This window comes from Zonotrichia leucophrys, chromosome 1 (assembly GCF_028769735.1).
Source record: "Zonotrichia leucophrys gambelii isolate GWCS_2022_RI chromosome 1, RI_Zleu_2.0, whole genome shotgun sequence".
In the NCBI taxonomy this organism is placed as follows: Eukaryota; Metazoa; Chordata; class Aves; order Passeriformes; family Passerellidae; genus Zonotrichia; species Zonotrichia leucophrys.
Window position 1 is genome coordinate 14,211,446 of NC_088169.1, and position 19,527 is coordinate 14,230,972.

Consider the following 19,527-nt stretch of genomic DNA (forward strand, 5'->3'; position numbering starts at 1 on the left):
ATTAAAAGCAGAGAGTGGCTTGAGACTGCTACCAGCTTCCAGAAGCCACCTGCTTTTCTGACACAATTACACTGACAGCAAAGACCATCTTAGACTCACAGTTACTTACCAGGGGCTCAGAGCTGCCTTGGGCTCCCTGCAGGCAGCCAATCAAGGAAGCATCTCAGAAGGGGACTGGCAGATATCTTCCATTTCAGTAAAGACCATTTTCCCCAGGTGGTCTGAGGCAGGAGACTGCCATCTTTGGGCCTCCAATAAGAGAATTTCAAAGGGAGGAAGGAGCATGAGAGAAGAGGTGGCCTGGTAGAAAGCAGCATGTAACCAAAAGGATAAGAGACAAAGAAAACTATTGGTTAAACTTCATCTCCTTAACATCATTTCCCTGGCTTCATCTGCCAGATGACCTAAAGGCTTTGATCTTTCTTTACTTATACAGTGTGGGTTCTTCAGCAACTCCCAAGGCAGCTGGCACTGCAGGAAAAATGATCCCCAAGTGCTGGAACCCTGGATGCTGAGAATTTTAAACTTTCTGTGCACAGACCCACAAGACAACGCTGCATTTGACCTGGGGCTGTGGAGAAGGCTTCCAAAATTGATTGATGGCACTGGGATTACAGGTGTGGAGTTTGAATAGGAGTGTGTAATATCACAGGGTGGAAAACTTAGAGTTAAAGGTTTTAAAATATAGCAGTGTATATAAAACAATATGGAGGTTTTAGGGTGGTGGCTGCTTGTTTTTCTTCACCTTCTTCTTCATGGGTTAGGGTGGTATTTTGTAATTGGACAGAAAAGTCGGCATTGTGGGACATGAGTGGCTAGTTATTGGGTTAAAAGTGAAAATAATTTAGGTACTATTTCTTAATTGGATAGTTTAGCCTTAAAAGACTTTGTAGAGAAGGATAACAAGCTATTTTGTAGCTTGTTAGTAGAATGCTGTAGAACTCACCACTTGTAAGACTGTAATACAGACAGGAAATAACAAACATTTGAGCCCAAACACAAAATACCATCTCTAGCTCTTCAATCCTGACCTTGGCAGAGGCAGAAAGGAAGCCAAAAGCCACCAACCAAGTTGCCAGGTGAGTCTTTTGCAACACAATAGCTGCTCAGTAAGAATCAGAGTGAAATGGGCAGCATTACTTCACCATAACTTGACTGTGATCTTTTTTAAAAGTAGAAGCTAAGGTACATAGGGCAAACAAACAGCTTCAGGAAAAGAAGCAATCATCTCCAACCTAAATCATGAGTGTTAATGTATCAGCCCCTCTCACTCACTTGACCATGCTCTCTTTACCACATTAAATACAAGCAGTGTGGGGATGCTCGACACAAGAGGGGGGAAAGAAGGTGCTCACACAGCTCTGAGATATCGCCCATAGCCAAAGCAACCACATCAGAGGTGAACAATTTCCTTTGAAGCACAGAAGCCACAGTAGCTGATGTCATAAACAAAAGTAGGCACTGAACAGATACAGAGCAACAGAGAAAGGGATGAGACTTGCAGCTCAGAATTTCACAAGCAACAGTAGTTCATAAGCAATGAGCTATAAAAAGCAAAACTGACCAAGAAAGGGAGTAATCTGCTTGCCTGAAAATGCTAATCCCAACCACCTCTGTGCAGCAGTTCTGCCAGAGTGAATGGGCATGGACACACATCACAAATGCTTGCTCTGTGAAAGAAGACAAGCAAACCCTATTTACATTCATCAAAAAGTGCATTGAGAAGAGAAAGCTCTAAACCATTATGGTACTGGAAATGTTCAAAACACATTACCTAAATGCCAGAGATACTGGTCCAGTTAGGGAATTCCCAAGAGCTGACTCACAACTACCTGGAACACAATTCCTATCTCAGTGCAAACTGTTCCATAGATATCTGTAGACCAGCAAGAGGACAGAGCTGCCCAGAAAGAACCACATTTCTGTCCCAGGGCTTCCTGAGGCAACCTTCTGGCTAAAGAATGCTGCTTGACAAAGCTTTGGGAGATGAGATGACTTTTAAATCTTCCCTGCCTTTGATGGCTTTCATTTTTGTGGGAGGCTCTGCTTGGAGGGCTTAGGAGTTAGAGGCAATGCTGTGACAAAAAGCAAAGCAAAGCCCCACGTGCCAGTCATGGACAAGCAGAGCTTCAGCACCACACTCTGTGCCACTGCTCCCCTGGCTGGAACTGGACCTCTGCTAGGCTGCCTGCTCACTTGGAGAGGGCTCTTCTCCTTGTCAGGACCTGTCAAGTCACACCCTGCTTGTCAAACACCACAACACGCACCAGGACTAACACCTGGGTGGAGTTGGCTACCAGAGATTAAAGTCTCTCCTTTTGGAGCCCTGTGGTGACAGGTCTCTGATGCACTGAGCTGTGCTGGTGCCATGCTCTAAGCACAAGGGTAGCAATGATTACCAGAAAAACTACCTGGATTATACCAGCTACTGTCTTCCATTAATACAGAATCACAGAGTATATTGAGTTGAAAGGGACACACAAGGATCAAGTCCAACTCTCACATGGATGGCCCATACAGGGATCAAAGGCACAACCCTGGCATTATCAGCACCATGCTCTGACCAGCTGAGCTGTGTCAGGATGCTGGAATTCAGGATTGCTGAAACTAAGGTAGAACATTTGTTTGTATTTTCCAATTACATTTGTTTTACTCATGTGCACATCTGCTTTCCTAATTAATTGTCCTGCCTGGATATCCTTTCTTTCTAAGTACTGTAGGGTATTCACATTTCTAGGAATGATCTGAAGCATCAGAACATGGGTGTCCTGAGAAGGTGCATTGGAAACTTGCAGAACTTAGGCTAAAACCCTAATCAGTTTGTTGTCTCCCTTTAGGGAAAATAGAAATGAGTAATTCTAGGAAAGTCTGCATTAACAGGAGGAAGAAGAAAGAAATACAGCACATTTCAAATTGAAAAAAAAAATACCCACAATCCTGGAAGACAATAGTTGAATTTTATAAAATTATCATTTAAAAGTATAACTCTGTGGAGAAACAGTCTAAATAAATACAAGAACACCTTACACAGCAGATATTAATACTGAAGGAAGAGTAACAGAACTCTGGAGAAACCAGGTACAACACTTTCATGCCAAGGAAATTAGCCCTTTTACCATTAGCCTTTACATAGGTTTTGATGTTATACCATGTGTTAATTATTTCCAAATCACAAGTGCAAACACTCACCCTGATTGGAAAATTAGCAGATTTCAAACTCAGGTAATTTCACCCTAATGAGGAACTTGTTGAACTGAATTTAACAATTAGCTCACACCCTTTGCTGGCTGGGTATGGAAGGCTAGAGGGAGACACAAACTCAAAACTCACCTTTTTCAGCAATTGGCAATGAAGGATTAATACAAATTCAAAAATTGTTGCCATGCTGCTTCTGGTTCCTGCTTTAGCTCTTAAACCAGGGATTTGCTAAGGGTGATAGATGAGGAGGTGCTGCCTGTACTGAACAGCTCTCCCTTTTGTTAGGCACCAAACCTCAGCAAATGGATTTCACAGCTTAAAAGAGTTAAACTCCTGATTTATTGGTCAATATGCACAAGCCGTGGGCAGAGCTGACAAGCAAAGGTGCTCGCCACCCTTGATAAGCACTGGAGCAGCCAAGAGGGGGAGGTTTGGCTTCTGTGCCTGCTTGGAGAGGGCTGAGCCTTGACACTGCTCAGCTGCTGTTGTTGGGCTACTTGGTGTTGCTTCTACGGAGTTTTGAATGCTTTTTTTGTGTTGTTTTTTTTCTCATTGGGAACCCTTGAGCTGCTAATTGTCTCTGAGTCAATACTCTGTCCCTTGGCAGCAGCCTTCCCTTTCTCCCTGCAGCTCTGCTCTGCAGAATGTCTGGCAGCACTTTCTCAGAGCTTAGCAGTTCTCCAAAATGTCTGCACCATTTCAGCTTGTGTGGAAACTGTTCCTTAGTTCCCAGATGACATCTGTGATCTGATGCCTGAATCTCTGGAGGGGAGACTGACACTTTTCAGCTGCTAAATTGCATTAAAGAAACAAAAGTGACTTTATCCTACCACTAGTTCTGTACATATGCTGTGATCCTACCTGCATCAGGGATGTTGGGCAGTTCAGTCCTAGAGAATGGGGCCTAGGTGTGGTTGTGAAGGGAAAAGACACCTGCAAATGGAAATTGCCTTAGAACAATTCTCTCTCCTTCGAACTGAGAAAAACTGTCCAAAATATTGTCAAAATTTGTCTGATTTCTCTCACAAAAATGTAAAGGCTATTGAATAAAATCTTCCTGTTTTTCTGTGCACTTTCCACAGCAGGGATTTCTTTTCCTTGTTTGAAGAACAGTAAAGGCTATTCTGAGACTTCGGCAGAACATCAACTGCTCAATTATTTCTCAGGACGAAGCATCAGCATAGGTGTAACAAACTTCTTTTGCATGCAAAGAAATGGCAACAAATAGAGAAATGGAGGGGAAAGAAAGAAAAAGAATATTCTGCAAAAATAGGTTTTGAGCTCTTTCAATCTACTGTTGTGATTATCTTCATATTGTCAACCAGCACAATGCAGAGACAGTCCTCTAGATTTCCCTGCTTTTGCTGAAACAAAGATGCTCATGCTGATTCAGACAGCTGTTAGAATCACCTAGCTAACATTTTGTAAGGCATCTAAAGCAGTTAAGAGATCAGTATGTTATCTAACCCCCTTCCCCCAAAAACTGTGTCTTAAAAATAGTCATCCATTTTACCTGGGAGCTAAGGAGGTGCAAGCAGATTCATGAGCTGTCCTGAAGAGACACGTGAATGAATGGCTGTCAGCAAAAGCAGCACTCAGACTGCTTCTGAAAGGGTAAGGAAGCCAAATGCCTCAAATTATTCAAATGATTGAATAGGTGGAGTTGTTGCAACAGACCCATTCTAGCATTTGCATTAGGCATGTAGCAAATGACTGCTGTGTTCTCTGTTATCCCTGAGTCTTCAGGGCTTCTCTACTGCTTGCACTAAATCTACCTGTGCCCTAACTTGTCCAATTTACCACTGACTGTATTCCAACAGAATCACAGAATGTGCTGAGCTCAAGGGACCCATCAGGATCATCAAGTCCAGCTCCTGGCCCTGGACAGGACATCCCCAAGAATCACACCCTGTGCCTGAGGGCTTTGTCCAAACAATGTCCAGACTTCTTCAAGTCTGTCAGACTTGATGCTGTGATCACTTCTCTGGGGAGCCTGTTCCAGTGCCCAACTGCCTTCTGGATGCAGAACTTTTTTCTGATATCCAACCTAAACCTCCCCTGACTCAGCTTCAGGACATTTCCTTGGGTCCTGTCACTGGTCACAGCAAAGAAGAAATCAGTGTCTGCCTTTCCTCTTCCCCTCACAAGGAATTGTCACTGCAGTGAGGTCTCCCCTCAGTCTCCTCCAGGCTGAACAGACCAAGTGCCCTCAGCTGCTCCTCACAAGGGCCCCCTCAGGGCCCTTCACCATCCTCCTGGCCTCCTTTGGACACTCACTAAGAGTTTAACAATGTTACCCAAATCCTCCCCCTGCTCCAGTTCTGGGAACCATGGGATAACAGTGATTGCTGTGGGTGTTTTTTCTTGGCTTTTCTTTGGAAGCAGACACTGCAGAGAAGGTAGGCTCAGGCTGTCCTGGGTGTCCTGGGTCCTCATCAGCATGAGCCTACACCCCTGCACATCCTCCCTGATGGGAACCCACATGATTTTTTCTCAAGCAAGGGAGAACAAGGCAGAGGCAAATGTGAGGGTAAAGGAGCAGACAGGAGGGTGGGATGTAGGGATAGGAAGCTCTATAGCCAGCAGAGCACCTCTTAACTCCTGAAACACATCCTTTGGCTATTAAGTCATGAGACCTTTAGTGAGAGGCCATGAGAAACACAAAGGCATGGCAGAACTTGCCTTTCAAGGAGGTTTGCTGAGGGAACCTCTTCAAGGTTCCATCACTGGCCACGCTGCAGCCAACAGGAGCCCACACCAGCTTTCTGAAACAGGAGGGATTCAGCTGGTGTGGCTTTAAAGTTAACAGCTTGAAGGACAGGTGGAAAAGACGAGCACAGAGCAGCTCCTGTTTGCCACCCCACTCCTGCAGCACCACAAGGTGTTACAGATTCCCCCTTGTGTGTGGGAATGCATTCCCCTGCATGACACTCTGGGAGATTTCATGGCCAGTGCTCACCCTCCTGCCTGCATCTTTAGCACATGGACACCCAAAGCACATTGCTCATCTTCTCCCATGTTCTAATGAATTCCTTTCACGTGCCTGAGGCCTCTTAAGCCTCAATCACACACCTCTGTGTATGCTTATCTCTGTTTAATGTTGTTAATCACAGAAAACACTGATAATATTACCTTTACCCTTCCTCACACAATAATCCCAGGCAAACACAGCATAAAGGGTGTGCACTCACCCTTACAATCATTATTTTACTACAGCTGTATAAAACCAATTGTGAAATTTATCTTGTAGCTCTTGTCAACTGTTTCCAAATACTTCAATCACAAACACGTAGTTGAAAGTGATGTGAAAGGGATGGTTATCAGAAGTGAGACTGAAGGAATGTCTGGCTCTCTGTTTTGTTTTCCATACCCAGACTGATTAAGGTCCAGCTTGGAGGTGGTGACTTGCAATGTTTTCATTTCAGGAGTACCTGAATGCAGGCCCTGCAATGGAGTCCAGCTCTTTCCAGGCTCCTCCATTAGGCAGGACACCATTGGGCTGAGCCAGAGGAGGGCAAGAGACTCTTAGTTAAAAAAAAGGAAAACAAAATTTGTAACAATAAGGCCCACACATTCTGCTACAGTCACATAAACTGTAACTCAGAAAAGCTCTTGGGAATGTGTTTAAGAAAATATATGTCTAATTTTGCTCTGAAAGGGTTTCTGTGTAAGTAAGTGATGTTTGGAATGAGATCTCCATGACTGTACACAGTAAACAGATTTGCTGCCAAATCCAAAGTCTGTTTGACAGTCACCACAGTACGCCTTATTGCTGAAATATGTCAGATGAAGGTCACAACAAGTGTTAAATACCTATCCAAAAGCATAATAGCTAGCAATATCTATGACTAAATCAGGCCCACACTGATATTGACAAGATACATTTAACAGACATGGCAGACACCAGCCCAACAGCAATGAGTGAAGACTTTTGCTGTGCCCCAGCAGCCTGCTCTGGACCTACAGACACACTTCTTACACAACCCATCTGTCTTCAAATGCACTCTCCAGCTACAGCACATGGATCTGCTTTTCCATGCCACAGATCGCCCCCATCAAAGCATTCCCTTGAACCACTACAGAAAGCACAAAGATGCTTTACCAACTCAAAATATTTTATTTTCCAATTTTGAAGCTGATTGTACTTGCAGCCAACCATCCCCAATGCTGTTATGAAATTCAGTATTGCTCTTCAAGCCTGTGTATGGACCCATGGCCTAGATTGCACTGATATAAAGCAACATTAGGAATATGCTAATAGTCATAATGTTAAAATACATTAAGAAGATTTCTCATGTTAAGAATAAGTTAGCTGATCCCAGCTAACTTATTCTAATGCACTCACTCTAATGCAGAGTAAAAATTTTCACATTAATAATTTTTCAAGGGAAAAGTGCAGATTCTCTCAAATTAATGCAGTCCAAGAGTCTATATTGATTTCCCAGACTGCCTACTTAGAAAAAGAGATTAAATATGAAAATTGCATCAACCATTTCAAACCAAAAATAATTCAAGTTTTCTACTATTATGGAATCCTTCAGTTGTTAAAGAAAATATTTTTTCTGACCTCAATCAGAAAGAAAAAACATTTTAAGCCAGCCCCAATTTCGACTTCAGGTGGTTCACTAGCTGTTTTCAGTATGTTTCATTTCCCACCAATTCCCAAACAGAATGCAACGTTTTAATTCAATGTGAGCCATAAATGAAGCCCTGCTGTGTGCTGGAGTGGGTCCAGAGAAGGGCCACAGAAACGATGGGAGGGCTGGAGCACTTCAGCCTATGAGGACAGGCTGAGGGAGATGGGACTGCTCAGCCCAGAGAGCAGAAGGCTCTGGGAAGAGGCCACCTTATTGTGGCCTTCCAGTGCCCAAAGGGGACTACAAGAAACATGGGGACACCCTTTTTGTTTTATTGCAGGGCCTGTTGCAATAGGACAAGAGATAAATGTTAAAACTACAAGAGCATAGATCTAGACTAGATATAAGGAAGACTTTTTTACAGTGAGACGTGTAAAATGATGGAATGGGTGGCCCAGAGAGGTGGCAGGTGCTCTGTCCCTGGAAACATTCAAGGTCAGGATGGATGAGCAGCCTGATCCAGGTGAAAATGTGCTGCTCACTGCAGAGGCTTGGACTGGAGTCCTTTAAAGGTGTCTTCCAACCCAAAGTGTCCTGTGACTCCAATCTGCCTGGCTTTGTTCTCTTGCCCTTCCCTGGACACACTCCAGCACCTCAATGCCCTCTTTGTCATCAGGGGCCCAAACCTGAACAAAAGGTTTGAGCTGTGGCCTCACCAGGGGGACAGCCCTGCCCTGGGCCTGCTGGCCACACTCTTGATCCAGGCCAGGTGCCACTGGCCCTCCTGGCTGCCTGGGGACACGCTGGCTCCTGTCCAGCTGGCTGGTGACCAGCACCCCAACAGCCCTTCCAATGACTCCCATCCTCACTGTTAGTGCAGGGACCCTGAGTGTCATTATCCCCATTTACCAAGCAGAGAACCAAAGCACCATGAGACATCACAGACCAGAAGATATCCCAGACTCTAACTCCTACCTTCCTTTTCCAGGCCAGTGACAGAGAACCTGCTGTCCACAGGAAGAACATCTGACATATTTACAAACAGTAAGAGTGTATTTACCAATTTAGGAGGTGAATTGACTAGGAATGTAAAAAGTCTTGTCCTAGAGAGATCATTGTCTCTGTAGCTGGAGAGCCCACATGGATTTGGAAATTTCAGAACAAAGATGAGATTGTATTTACTGATCAGAATTAGCTAGGGTGAGCTCCTGGTGTAGAGTGAGAGATGATCTATTGTAATGGAGGAAGCATGGAAAAATGCTGTGTTGGACATATGACAGCGATCCAGGGTGAAATAAGCTTTTTTAAAAGTCAAAAAAGATGAAAAATAATTACTCTGGAATTAACTCTAAATCATAGCCATGCTAATAGCTAAAAAATAAAACTAAAATTGTATTGTAAGACAGGTTGGCACCATCAAGTGCTCAGTAACAGTACAAAATGGTATAAAATCTTAGTAAATTACATGGTGGGAAAGCCCTCACACCATGCCCACATGGCTGGAGAATCAGCAGGATTATCTCTACTGGTCTTTCAGTACTGCAGCTCACAGGCACTCATGGCATGCTCTGACATGGACAGGGGCTATTTTTGGTGCAAGAAGTTCCTGAAGCTGATCTTACAGCTCCTGCATTACAGGAGCACTTCTAAACCTTTGGCAATGCATCTTGCACAGCTGCACCATTCAGGATAACCTCAGGACTCTGCTTCTTGTCCCCAGGTTCTTCAGCCACGCACTCCGGAGGCTCCAGGTCATGGTATTTCCTCCGATAGAACACCCTGGAGATTACAGTTATCAGAAACATTTCCATGATGAGCAGCTGCTGGGCAATGTCTGCCAAAAAAAGAAAAAAATATATAAAGAAAAGCCCCCCAAAAGGGGAAATTACTATCAGACAAAAATTGAATAATTGGCTTATTAATTTTTACCTGTGCAAAAGGAACAAACTCTCTCATCCTGCCCCTGTGTCTCTCACACTCAGCAATGAAATCAGTTACAGAATTCCAGTATTGCCCAACAATAAGAATACAATAAATTATGCATCCAAAATATAAGAGATTTAACAGTAATTATGCATGTTGATTTCTTTTCCTCTCATTTCTGATTCCAGCTCTTCTCATTATCAAGTTGTTCTCTACAACCATGACAGCTATGAAACTTTTGTTATTGTTTTTAAACTAAAATTGAGATTCTCCAAAAGCTAGTGATACGATGAAATTTGTATTTTGCGAAAACACCAGAGATTGCCATCAGCAATACTGAACTAGTACTTTTATAAGTCAATGAAGAACATTCTTCCCCCAAAATACTTACATGATCCTCTGGCTGTAGAGGAGAGTGGTGGAGCACAGGGAATAATTTTTTGTGTAGCAAATATGTTGATAATAGTGGTCTGCAGGTGGTTCAGAATGACAATAAACTGCACCAGAAACAGAAAACAAATGCCTTAGCTACCAGAAAGGGGTTTACAGTTCACACAACAATTCTGCTTTGATAACAGAACCTCCTTTGCCTCATTCCTCCTTGCTTGCCCTCCCTTTCCCCCCACCTGCCAGCAGGGTGCTGCCATTCTGCAGAATTCATCTTAAAGTCAGGATGATATTGCTCTGAATAGGAACATTAAATTAATCCTGGACTTGAAAAGCATTTGTTCTCAGGCCTTCATTTGGGAGGTACATTATACACAGGCCTCACAGCAGGGATTTCAAATAAGACTGAGCTCTGAATGGTAGGTAACAATGTTTAAAAAATGATAGTTAATTTGACCTATGAGCTTATGTTCTTCCTTAGTGGAAAAAAGACTCAAAGAACATTTTTCCTGTTGTCTCCTCTTTTTGCCACAGCAGGGAGATGTTGTGGTCCCCAGATTATGAGACTGGCTCTGCCAGAAGGTATGAGGGACTCTTCACAGCTCGAGTTCATGAGCCACCACTTGCTCATCCCATCACATTGAGCCAGACCTTTGCTGCCATGGAGTTGTCCAAGTGCCTCTGTGGCTGCTGTGGAACTGCCTGAGTTAAACCCTCACATCAACAGAGTTTGCCATCCCAAACCTGAATTCACCCTGACACAGCTTTGCAGGTGTGACCATCCTGTTTGCTGCCTTTATTAGTGCTTAACAATTTACCCAACTCAGTGCACCAGCCTTGATGCATGTCCTGTCCAAGGAGGAGACATTTCCAAGGATTCTGCTGGGCTCTCTTCAGAGTGATGTGGAAGAGGGTGGCTTTGTCCCTGTGCTTTTTCAATCTAACCTATGTGGTTCTGGTCCTTACTGTTTAATGATTTGCAGCCAGTATTTTCAGTATTATCTAAATCTAAAGTGCAGAATGGCCAAGAAAAATACTGTTAAAACAGCATATTGTGGAATGCTGGACAGTTCAAACAACAGCTGCCTGCACAATGCAACATCTCCTCTCTGAGGTGCACACCAGCATTTGAACATTGCATTTCAGGATACCACAGCTGCAAAGCTTCCTTCAAGCCCCACAGAAAGTGCTGTTGTGATTTCAGTGATCTAAAGATAGACAGATTTTACATGGCTTTCACATCCCCAGCCCTCCTGAGACTAGAGGTGAATTGGCTCAAAGTAAAACTGAACAGCAGCCAAGGAGAGTGCTTGAAAGGGATGCAGCTTTAATCAGGTAAAAATATGGCTTTACACAGTGTATTTAAAGGGAAAAAGTACCATAAATTTTCAGGAAAGGAGCAAGAACAAGAAAGGCAGAGTAGTATCAGCAGTTAAGAGAAATACTTATCAGAAATATTAAAGTTCTCACCTGATACAGAGCAAATTTTGGGATAATGTTCTTACACTTAAGGAGAATCCTAACTTTTCGAAACATGATTCCTACCGCCCACAGAGCACAAAGGGTGAGGGCACCAATGAAGCAGCTGATCCACAGTGCAGGTCCTTTGGGAGACACCTGAGAAGCAAATCACACAACCTTATACAACCTTTCTTCAGTGTTTCCAGGAAGAAGCCGTGAACTGGATGATGTTAAAATGCATTTTTCTATCTGCATGAAAGCTGGTGGCAGCAGCAGTTGCTGGGTTTTGCATGGGGAAGTGCCCAGTGCCAACTGGAGCATTGGCACAGGCTCTGTCCTGCAGGCACCAGCACAGGGACGTGTCCAGCCTGGGGAGGTGCCAGTGACACAACCCTCAGTGTTGCCATGGCCAGCCATGGAGTGTTTGCCTTTTCAGAGACCCCAGCAGCACCTGGCAATGCTCAACAGCTCACGAGAGCAGGTTCAGCCTGACATCTCAGGTGGGTCCTTCATTTCATACCATGAAACAACAACAGAAATATTGCTTTTAGTCTGAGTTATCCAAGAGGCGCCAAATTATTATCAGATACAGATTTCTACATCAGCTTGCAGGTTGCATGGTACAAAGCAGAAGTACAGTACTATCTTTTCATTTTGCACAGATATGAAAATCACCATGTCTTGCTGGAAAACACAGAATTAGGCTTCCTGTTAACATGCCAGTACATACACTTATTTCTTAAGGCTGTACCTTACAAAACACAGGGCAGGTACATCCCACAGGGCAACTTGCAGTCCTGCTATTCTAACCATACCAGCTGGGAAATGTATAATCTGATGCCCAACCCCCTCTGATGCTCAATTTCTTTCCAAGAGAGCCAAGGAAGGCAGAAATCAAGGATGTCAGGAAATTACATGCTTCAGGTGTCAAAAGAATATAGTAAGGACTCCCTTGGAAATGGTCCCAGATGTCACAGTTTAGTTGTAGGCTAAGATAGTTACATCAGCCCTGAAACCTATGGATTTTGAGGACCTTCCCTGATTAAAATAGTTACTTACATTGTAAAGAACATAATTGCCATTAGTCCAAAGCACTATTGATAAAAATACGAGCACAGGCCGAAAGACAGCAAACTGAAAGGTGCCCAGCTTCAGCCAAAAGAGGGTTTGCCTGGATAAAAATAAAAAAGCAACAAAAAAAGTAGGCAAAGATGTATTAGCAGCCTTAATGACATTTTCTGGATTCTGTCAACTGCAGAACTTTTCCATTCCTCTGTAGCATGTGGCTAAAATCTGGGGAGGAACAGCTTCAAGATTAGAAAATATTTCCAAGAATTTCCCAGTGTTTATTTAATAAAGTCTCTACAAAAATAGTACTTTTCTTGCTCTGCAGCAAGTACATACTAACCAAGGCTGGGCAAAACATGATGTCTTTCTCTGCCCTGAAGCCAACCAGGGAGACAGGAGCTGCACAACCGGTTCCTGAACAATGATGTATTTGCTCTTGCCTTGTTGCCTTATTATTGCAGCCCTCCCATGAAATTGGACAAATCAGCCTGTTCAGCCACTTCCTAGTCCTGTGGTAGATCAAGAAAGGGGATCACACAGCCCTAGGTGAAAGGACTGGTGGTTCCTCAGTGCACCTTGAAGAGCACCATGTAAGATCTGGGCTTGTCCCTCTGTGGTCCAACAGAAGGAAGGAACAGCCTCTAACTTGGCAAATTGCACAAGGCCAGCAGGAGAGCTCGAGATTCCTTCACCTCTGTCACTGTAAAGTGGGTCCAGAGCACACCTGTAGCCTGGCCAGGACTCCTTCACTTCTGTCACTGTAAAGTGTGTCCAGAGCACACCTGTAGCCTGGCCAGGATTCCTTCACTTTGTCACTGTAAAGTGTGTCCAGAGCACACCTGTAGCCTGGCCAGCCAGCTCTGCAGCCCACCAGGAGAGGGGCAGATGAGCTTTCTAACAGAGGGCATGGAAGCTGACTGACCTGAGCTCTTCTGCTTTCACAGGTGAAGCTGCAGCTGCTACAGCTGCCTCATGTTTCAGTCTGTTATTACTGTGCATTATTTCTCATATTTTCAGTGTTGTTTTCACTGGAGTTCCTTGGTCCCTGCCATCAGAGATGTCTCACAGACAGCAGGCTGCCATTTAGTGTGCTAAAGGATACAGCTATGAAACAGGAATTACAGGAATTGCTCAATGAATATAGCTGGTAACCACAGGATTATCAACAGCACAAACCCATGTGGAATGACCTGCAATGGGCCAGTGTGTGCCTTCTCAAAGATTTATTATTCCCAGAGAGCTTTAAAGAATAGTGCATATGACAAAGAGTGCAGTCACGGCCATGCCATGAGCTGCTTCCCTTGTTAACGCAGGCCCACCTTTGCTGATCACCAGATCTCTCCTGCTACATGTCTCCCTGTGCATGGGTTGCCACACTGCCTCATCTGTACCTTGTTGTTTTCCCCAGGACTGCAGATATGTATGGGTTTTTTAAATAATTAATCCCTCCCCTGGGATAGCTCCCTATTTCCCCATAAGATCCCTATGGAAGGAATGTGAGACTGACTTTTCTCTCATAGCTTGCCAATATCTTTTCTTTAGAAAGGTACCCTGCACTGGGAAAAGGCTGGAGGTTAGAAGCAGAGAGCAGATGGGTTTCCAGTGCTACAGATGCTGGAGAAGGAGGCCTGCAGAGCAAAAAGCCTGGGGTTTTTTATCCCAACAGAGCGCTGTCCTTCCTGCCAGCAGTAGCAGGCACTGTGTAGCCCCTGAAGTGAGTCCATATTAGCTGACATCATCCTGCATAAGCTGCCACTGGGCTGAACAACAGCAAGGCACAGTAGGGGATCCTCTCCCAAGCTCCCAGCTGCTACAACCTATACTCTATTAAAATAAAATTATGGAAACTAAAGTTTGAATTCTAATAGCCAATGAGGCAGTTTAAGGAAAAAATATTGTAGTGAAAAATTAGAATTTTTGAAAATGCATCAGAAACCACTGTGTTGTGTTCTGTTTGCTGCTTTTCTTTAAGCAGATTGTACAATCCCCTAGGACACTCAAGTAGACACCCTCACAAAAAGGTTTCTTTTCAGTCCCTCAGGTTTTGTCTGTAATGAGAGAAACAGTCTCATGCTCTGTGTCAGCAGGAAAGCTCAGGGAAACACAGGAGGCTTCCAGGCTGTGGAGAGGTGTGTGAGTGAGGGGGTGGCGCTGACCAGAGGAGGCAGTGCCAAAGGAGGACAGGTTTATGTTACAGCATATTGGCTCCTGGAGCTCTCCATCCTCACCCCCCTTCTCAAACATGCTTTAATAATAAATTTAGAACAAAAAAAGTCTGCTTTTGCCTCACCAGACAATGCCATTTCATTGAGAACAAAGCTTTACAAGAATTACTTCTACTTTTTGTTCTAAAAATTATTTCAACCTCAAGTAGTTTTAAAGTCAAAATCAGAATGAAACATTTCCATTTTATCAAAGTGAGAGAAATTTTCTATCAAGAGAGCCTCCATTTGACAATTCTGCTTGTGAAAATACCCAATCTTGAGACATTTGTTCCCTTTTGGAACGAAAAGAAACTGAAATGTCAATTATTAGGTTTTCTAGAGTAGAAATTTCTCCACCCACACACCTCTGCATTATAGAATCTAAATAAATTAGTGGCGGTGTACAGCCCCAGAGAGAGGATGCTGTTTAAAATAAACAGTTTGAGGCATCTTGAGACTGACTTTTGGGAAGCTTTGCTGTGAGCCTGGCCCTGCTGAGCTGGCTTGGTTTCCAAGCTCCTTAAAGGGAATCCTGAAGGGGTGGCTCACCTGGTGATGGGCACACGAGGGAGGCAGAGGCAGCAGCAGCAGCAGGGGCCGGTGGTGATGGTGAAGTGACCATTTTCAAAGCGTCTGAGCAGCACCTTCTGCCCTCCACACTCTTTAATCATCATCATCAGGAACTTGTGGATAACTATGGCAAAAAATCTAGGAGAGGGAGAGAATTCCAGCTCAAACTTGTTTGTGTGTCTCATATGCCTGTGCAGGGCAGGGCCACTTCCTGTACAGGGTTTTTACAGCTTGTGCTTCCCAATCAACAAAAGCTCTAGCTCTATCTTTGAGACACCTTCTGCTTTCCATCACCTTGGAGGAGCAGTTCTACCCTCACTGAAGGAGGAATGAACCGAGGCACAGAGCAGGTGTGGAATTTCCCAAAGCTGCTCTGGTGAGCAGAGTTGCAGTTAAAGCACAGGCTTTCCTGGCCCCTTCATTCCCCATAAGTTATCTAGTTCTCACTAGTCTGGACCTTTTAGAACAAGTCCTCTTGCTCCTCAAACATGGCTTTCAACCAACAAACATGGCTGGGTTCACATAAGTAGCTATCGCTGAATGTGCTGGCCCGGGCAGGGTGCGGTTCCTCTGCAGACAAAGCTCCGACTGCTGCAACCCCACCTCTCCCTCCCTCCCCAGCTGCACAGTCTCAACCCTACCCAGGAACTGCAGACTGTGCCACCAAACATGGAAACCCAACCAATAAAAGAGGTCCTCTGCTGCACTGCCTGCAGCTTGGGCAAGGGAGGAGAGGGAATTTAAACATGCTTGAAGTGCCACAGGACTGGATTGTTGGAAGTTTCTGGCAATCTGCACTACCTGCACACACTGGCACATGCCAGCAGTATTCCCCACTCCTGTGTTGTCCCTCTGTTACTCATCTCCAGGTGTGGAGTGCTCAGGGCCATGGCACATCCCCACTCAGTCCTGCCATCACCCCCAGAAGGCAGGGAGCACATTTCTCCCTTCTTCTCTGTGCATGCCAGAGCTGTCATGCTCACACATAAAGTGCTTTCATCAGGATAACTGTGGAACATTTTTACCCTGATGTGCTCACTGGGGGCTCACTTGGTACCATTAATAACAGACCCCCATGGCTCATCATTGGTAAAAGTGCAGGCAAGGAGTCACAGGCCAGACTCTGATTCCACATGGCATGCAGAGAGAGGAAAGACAGACTGCTGCTCCAAGGAGACTGTCAGTGCAAGGAATCAATTACATGTGAGTCACAGATCCTTCACACTGACGTTCCCACACTGGGGGGACTGGAGCACTGGGAACTGTTTCAGCATTTTCCACCTCCCAGGAAAGAGCTGCCAAGAGATTTCAATTCAAACAAAGAAATTACTGAATTGTTAAATTTACAGAATTACTGTGTTACCAAGAGCAGCAGATGTTGAAAGGGAAGAAATTCAGGGTTTGGAGCAACACCTAGACACAAGCAGAACACTCACATTCCTGCTGTGAAATCTGTGAACATTGTTGAGCGAGGAACCCACATGCCAATGCATGAAGTAGTGGAGATCACCTACAAAGAAAAGGGAGGAAGGTTGTATGAAGGCCAAAGAGCTCATGTGGCCCCTGTGGATTTTCAGGGAAGCCTTATTTTCAGCATTGAATTTTATCTCATTTCCATGTTGGCTTACTGGAGCTGCAGCATTAATCCAAATTATGATTGATCTTTTGGAGGAGGGGATTTTCCTGTAGATGTAGACTGCTTCCTCTATAAACACCAGAATGGCAATGAGTGTCATCAGAGTCAAGGTTGCAAAGAGAAATCTCCCTGGAAGGTCAAGGCCTGCAGAGAGAGAAAAGGAAACAGTTCTGATTTATTTCATGAACTTCTCAAATATTAATGTAACAACACCATCTCTGAGGGGCTTCTTTGCCATATTCCTGCAGATACTTGCACTCATCCCTAGTTACACAGGCAGACACTGACTCCACAGAACCATTCAAATACTGAAGTTCATGACTAAATCTTTCCAGGATCCACAGACAGCAGGCAGGAAGAATACGCCTTCACCTTCTGAAAGCATTATGCAATAGTGCCTTTCAGAAAGGGGGAGTTCCAGGACAAATATCCTTAGATGAATGTAAATATGTAGCAGAAATAAATACATAATCTGGGAACTTTTCCAGGCAGGCTACAAGCAAACACGTATTCATTCAGTATTAGTTCTCTGCTTCCATCATATGCTCATAGGCATGTTACAAGTAACTTCCTTAGGCAGGCAAATTTACTAGAAGCTCGGTGGGATTTTGTAGGGTACACGAGCAATGTAAGGAAAAGTCCCTGATATCCCAAGCCTGAGATTAAACTTGGTGTCTTCACCAAACTCTTTATTGCTTCTCCCTTAAACACTTCAACATTTACCCATAGATTATAGGTTTTATCATAGATACTGAGTATGGGTATGAACTTTGACCCACAGCTGACAGCTGAAGGGCATTTTCTCCCAAGGGATGTGTTTCCAGAGACAGAAAAAGGCACCGCATGCTAAATTCAGGAGAAGTTCATGCTCATCATCCGTACTAACTCCTGCCGGACCCGCAGCCTATCTGAAAGCAAAGCAGAGCCTCTGCCGCAGCCCCTTTAATCCAACCTGCTCGAAAAACCCCGGCACTTCCAGATTTGGCTGCAGGCGGGGCAGGGCACGTCTCAGTGACACCTCCGCTCCTTGAATCTCACCGGAGGGAGCCCGAGGCCCGGCGCGGTTCCAGGGGCCGGTTCAGCGCTCGGTTCCCGCCGCAGCCCCGTTCTGAGCCAGCCCAGCCGAGCCCGGGCTGGGGCCGTGCTGAGCTCCCGCCCTGCCCCGGAGCCTGCTCGGGCCCCAGACAGGCGGAGGATCGGCCGGGACAGGCGGGTGCCGGCCTCCGAACGGGGATTTCCTCGCCGGGGAAGAACGGCGAAGGGGCACAGACAGGGACAGGGACAGGGTACAGGGGATGGGCAGGGACAGGGGCACAGGCAGGGACAGGGGCAGAGGCAGGGAGAGGGGCCGAGGGACGGACAGGGACAGGGGCACAGGCAGGGACAGGGACAGGGACACAGGCAGGGACAGCATCAGGGACAGTGCCAGGGACAGGGGCAGGGCCAGCCCCCCCATCCCGCCGCGGGTGGGTGCCGAGGGCGCTGTCCCGGCTGTCCGGCGGGCAGCCCCCTCTCCTCCCGCCCCGCACTTACTCCGGAGAAGCTCCTCCGAGTAGGGCGGCTCGCTGGAGCCGCAGGCCGGGTGCAGGGTCCCGTTGGCCTCGCCCTCCATGGCTGCGCGGAGCCCCGGCCGTGCCGGGCTGGGGTCGGTGCGTGCCCGGCCGCCGGTCCCGGCCGAGTGCGGGCGAAGCGCGGCGGGTGCCGGCGGCAGGGCCCGGTTAATGATTACCCCGGGCCGGGGCGGGCACGGACCGAGCCCGCGCTGCCTCCTGGCGCCCGGCACAGCGGCACGGACAGCGCCGAGCCCGGGACAGTGCATTACCGGGGACAGTGCATAACCCGGGACAGTGCTGAGCCTGGTACAGTGCTGAGCCCGGGACAGCGCCGAGCCCGGGACAGTGCATTACCCGGGACAGTGCTGAGCCCGGGACAGCGCCGAGCCCGGGACAGTGCATAACCCGGGACAGAGCCGAACCCTGGACAGTGCACAGCCCGGACAGTGCCTAGCCCAAGGCAGTGTGTAGCCCAGGACAGCGCCGAGCCCGGGACAGCGCCGAGCCCGGGACAGTGCATAGCCTGGGACAGCGCGGCCGCCCCGCCTGGCACGGGCCCGGCTGTTCCCGGTGGTCTCCCTGTCTCTGCCCGGCCTCGGAGCTGCTTGCGGCACCCAGCCGGCCCTGCCCAGGCCCACATTCACAGCCCCGAGCCGGGTCTCGGCAGCCGAGGGCCGCTGGAGCAGCCCGGGGGGTGGCAGGGATGCGCAGGGCCGTGTCCGCCTTCCCTCCAGCCCCAGGGCATGGGCAGAAGATGCTCTGTCAGTGGGGCAGGTGTTTGAGGGACTCTTCATGGAGCCTTTCACCAAAGGCTCCCCGATCCACTTGGCTGCAACGAGGTGAGACGCTGATGGGGAGAGCAGGGAGGGCAGGAATGTACTGAGAGATTCTCCACTTTCCCTCTGCTGGAAGGATCCTTTCTGCAGCCCGAGCGCTTTCAGGCTGTTTCC

At 46.5% G+C, this 19,527-nt stretch overlaps 1 protein-coding gene across 1 annotated transcript; it reads right to left on the reverse strand.

Annotated features, from left to right (window-relative positions):
• Positions 1-8,999: 8,999 nt before the first annotated feature.
• Positions 9,000-18,671, reverse strand: LOC135444621 (organic solute transporter subunit alpha-like). The gene is made up of 8 exons (XM_064706607.1): positions 18,558-18,671; positions 17,017-17,168; positions 16,825-16,898; positions 15,368-15,526; positions 12,606-12,717; positions 11,556-11,702; positions 10,090-10,195; positions 9,000-9,609 (listed from the first exon to the last, which is right to left on the reverse strand). The coding sequence occupies exons 1-8, from the start codon at positions 18,634-18,636 to the stop codon at positions 9,422-9,424; spliced, it is 1,017 nt and encodes a 338-aa protein (XP_064562677.1). The 5' UTR covers positions 18,637-18,671; the 3' UTR covers positions 9,000-9,421.
• Positions 18,672-19,527: the final 856 nt, after the last annotated feature.

Coding starts and splice junctions, on each gene's coding strand:
- LOC135444621 (XM_064706607.1), bottom strand. CDS start 18,636: ATGGAGGGCGAGGCCAACGGGACCCTGCACCCGGCCTGCGGCTCCAGC. Junction 16,899..17,016: donor GGATTAATGCTGCAGCTCCA/GTAAGCCAACAT, acceptor TTTTCTTTGTAG/GTGATCTCCACTACTTCATG. Junction 15,527..16,824: donor ACAGATTTCACAGCAGGAAT/GTGAGTGTTCTG, acceptor TCCCTCTCCTAG/ATTTTTTGCCATAGTTATCC.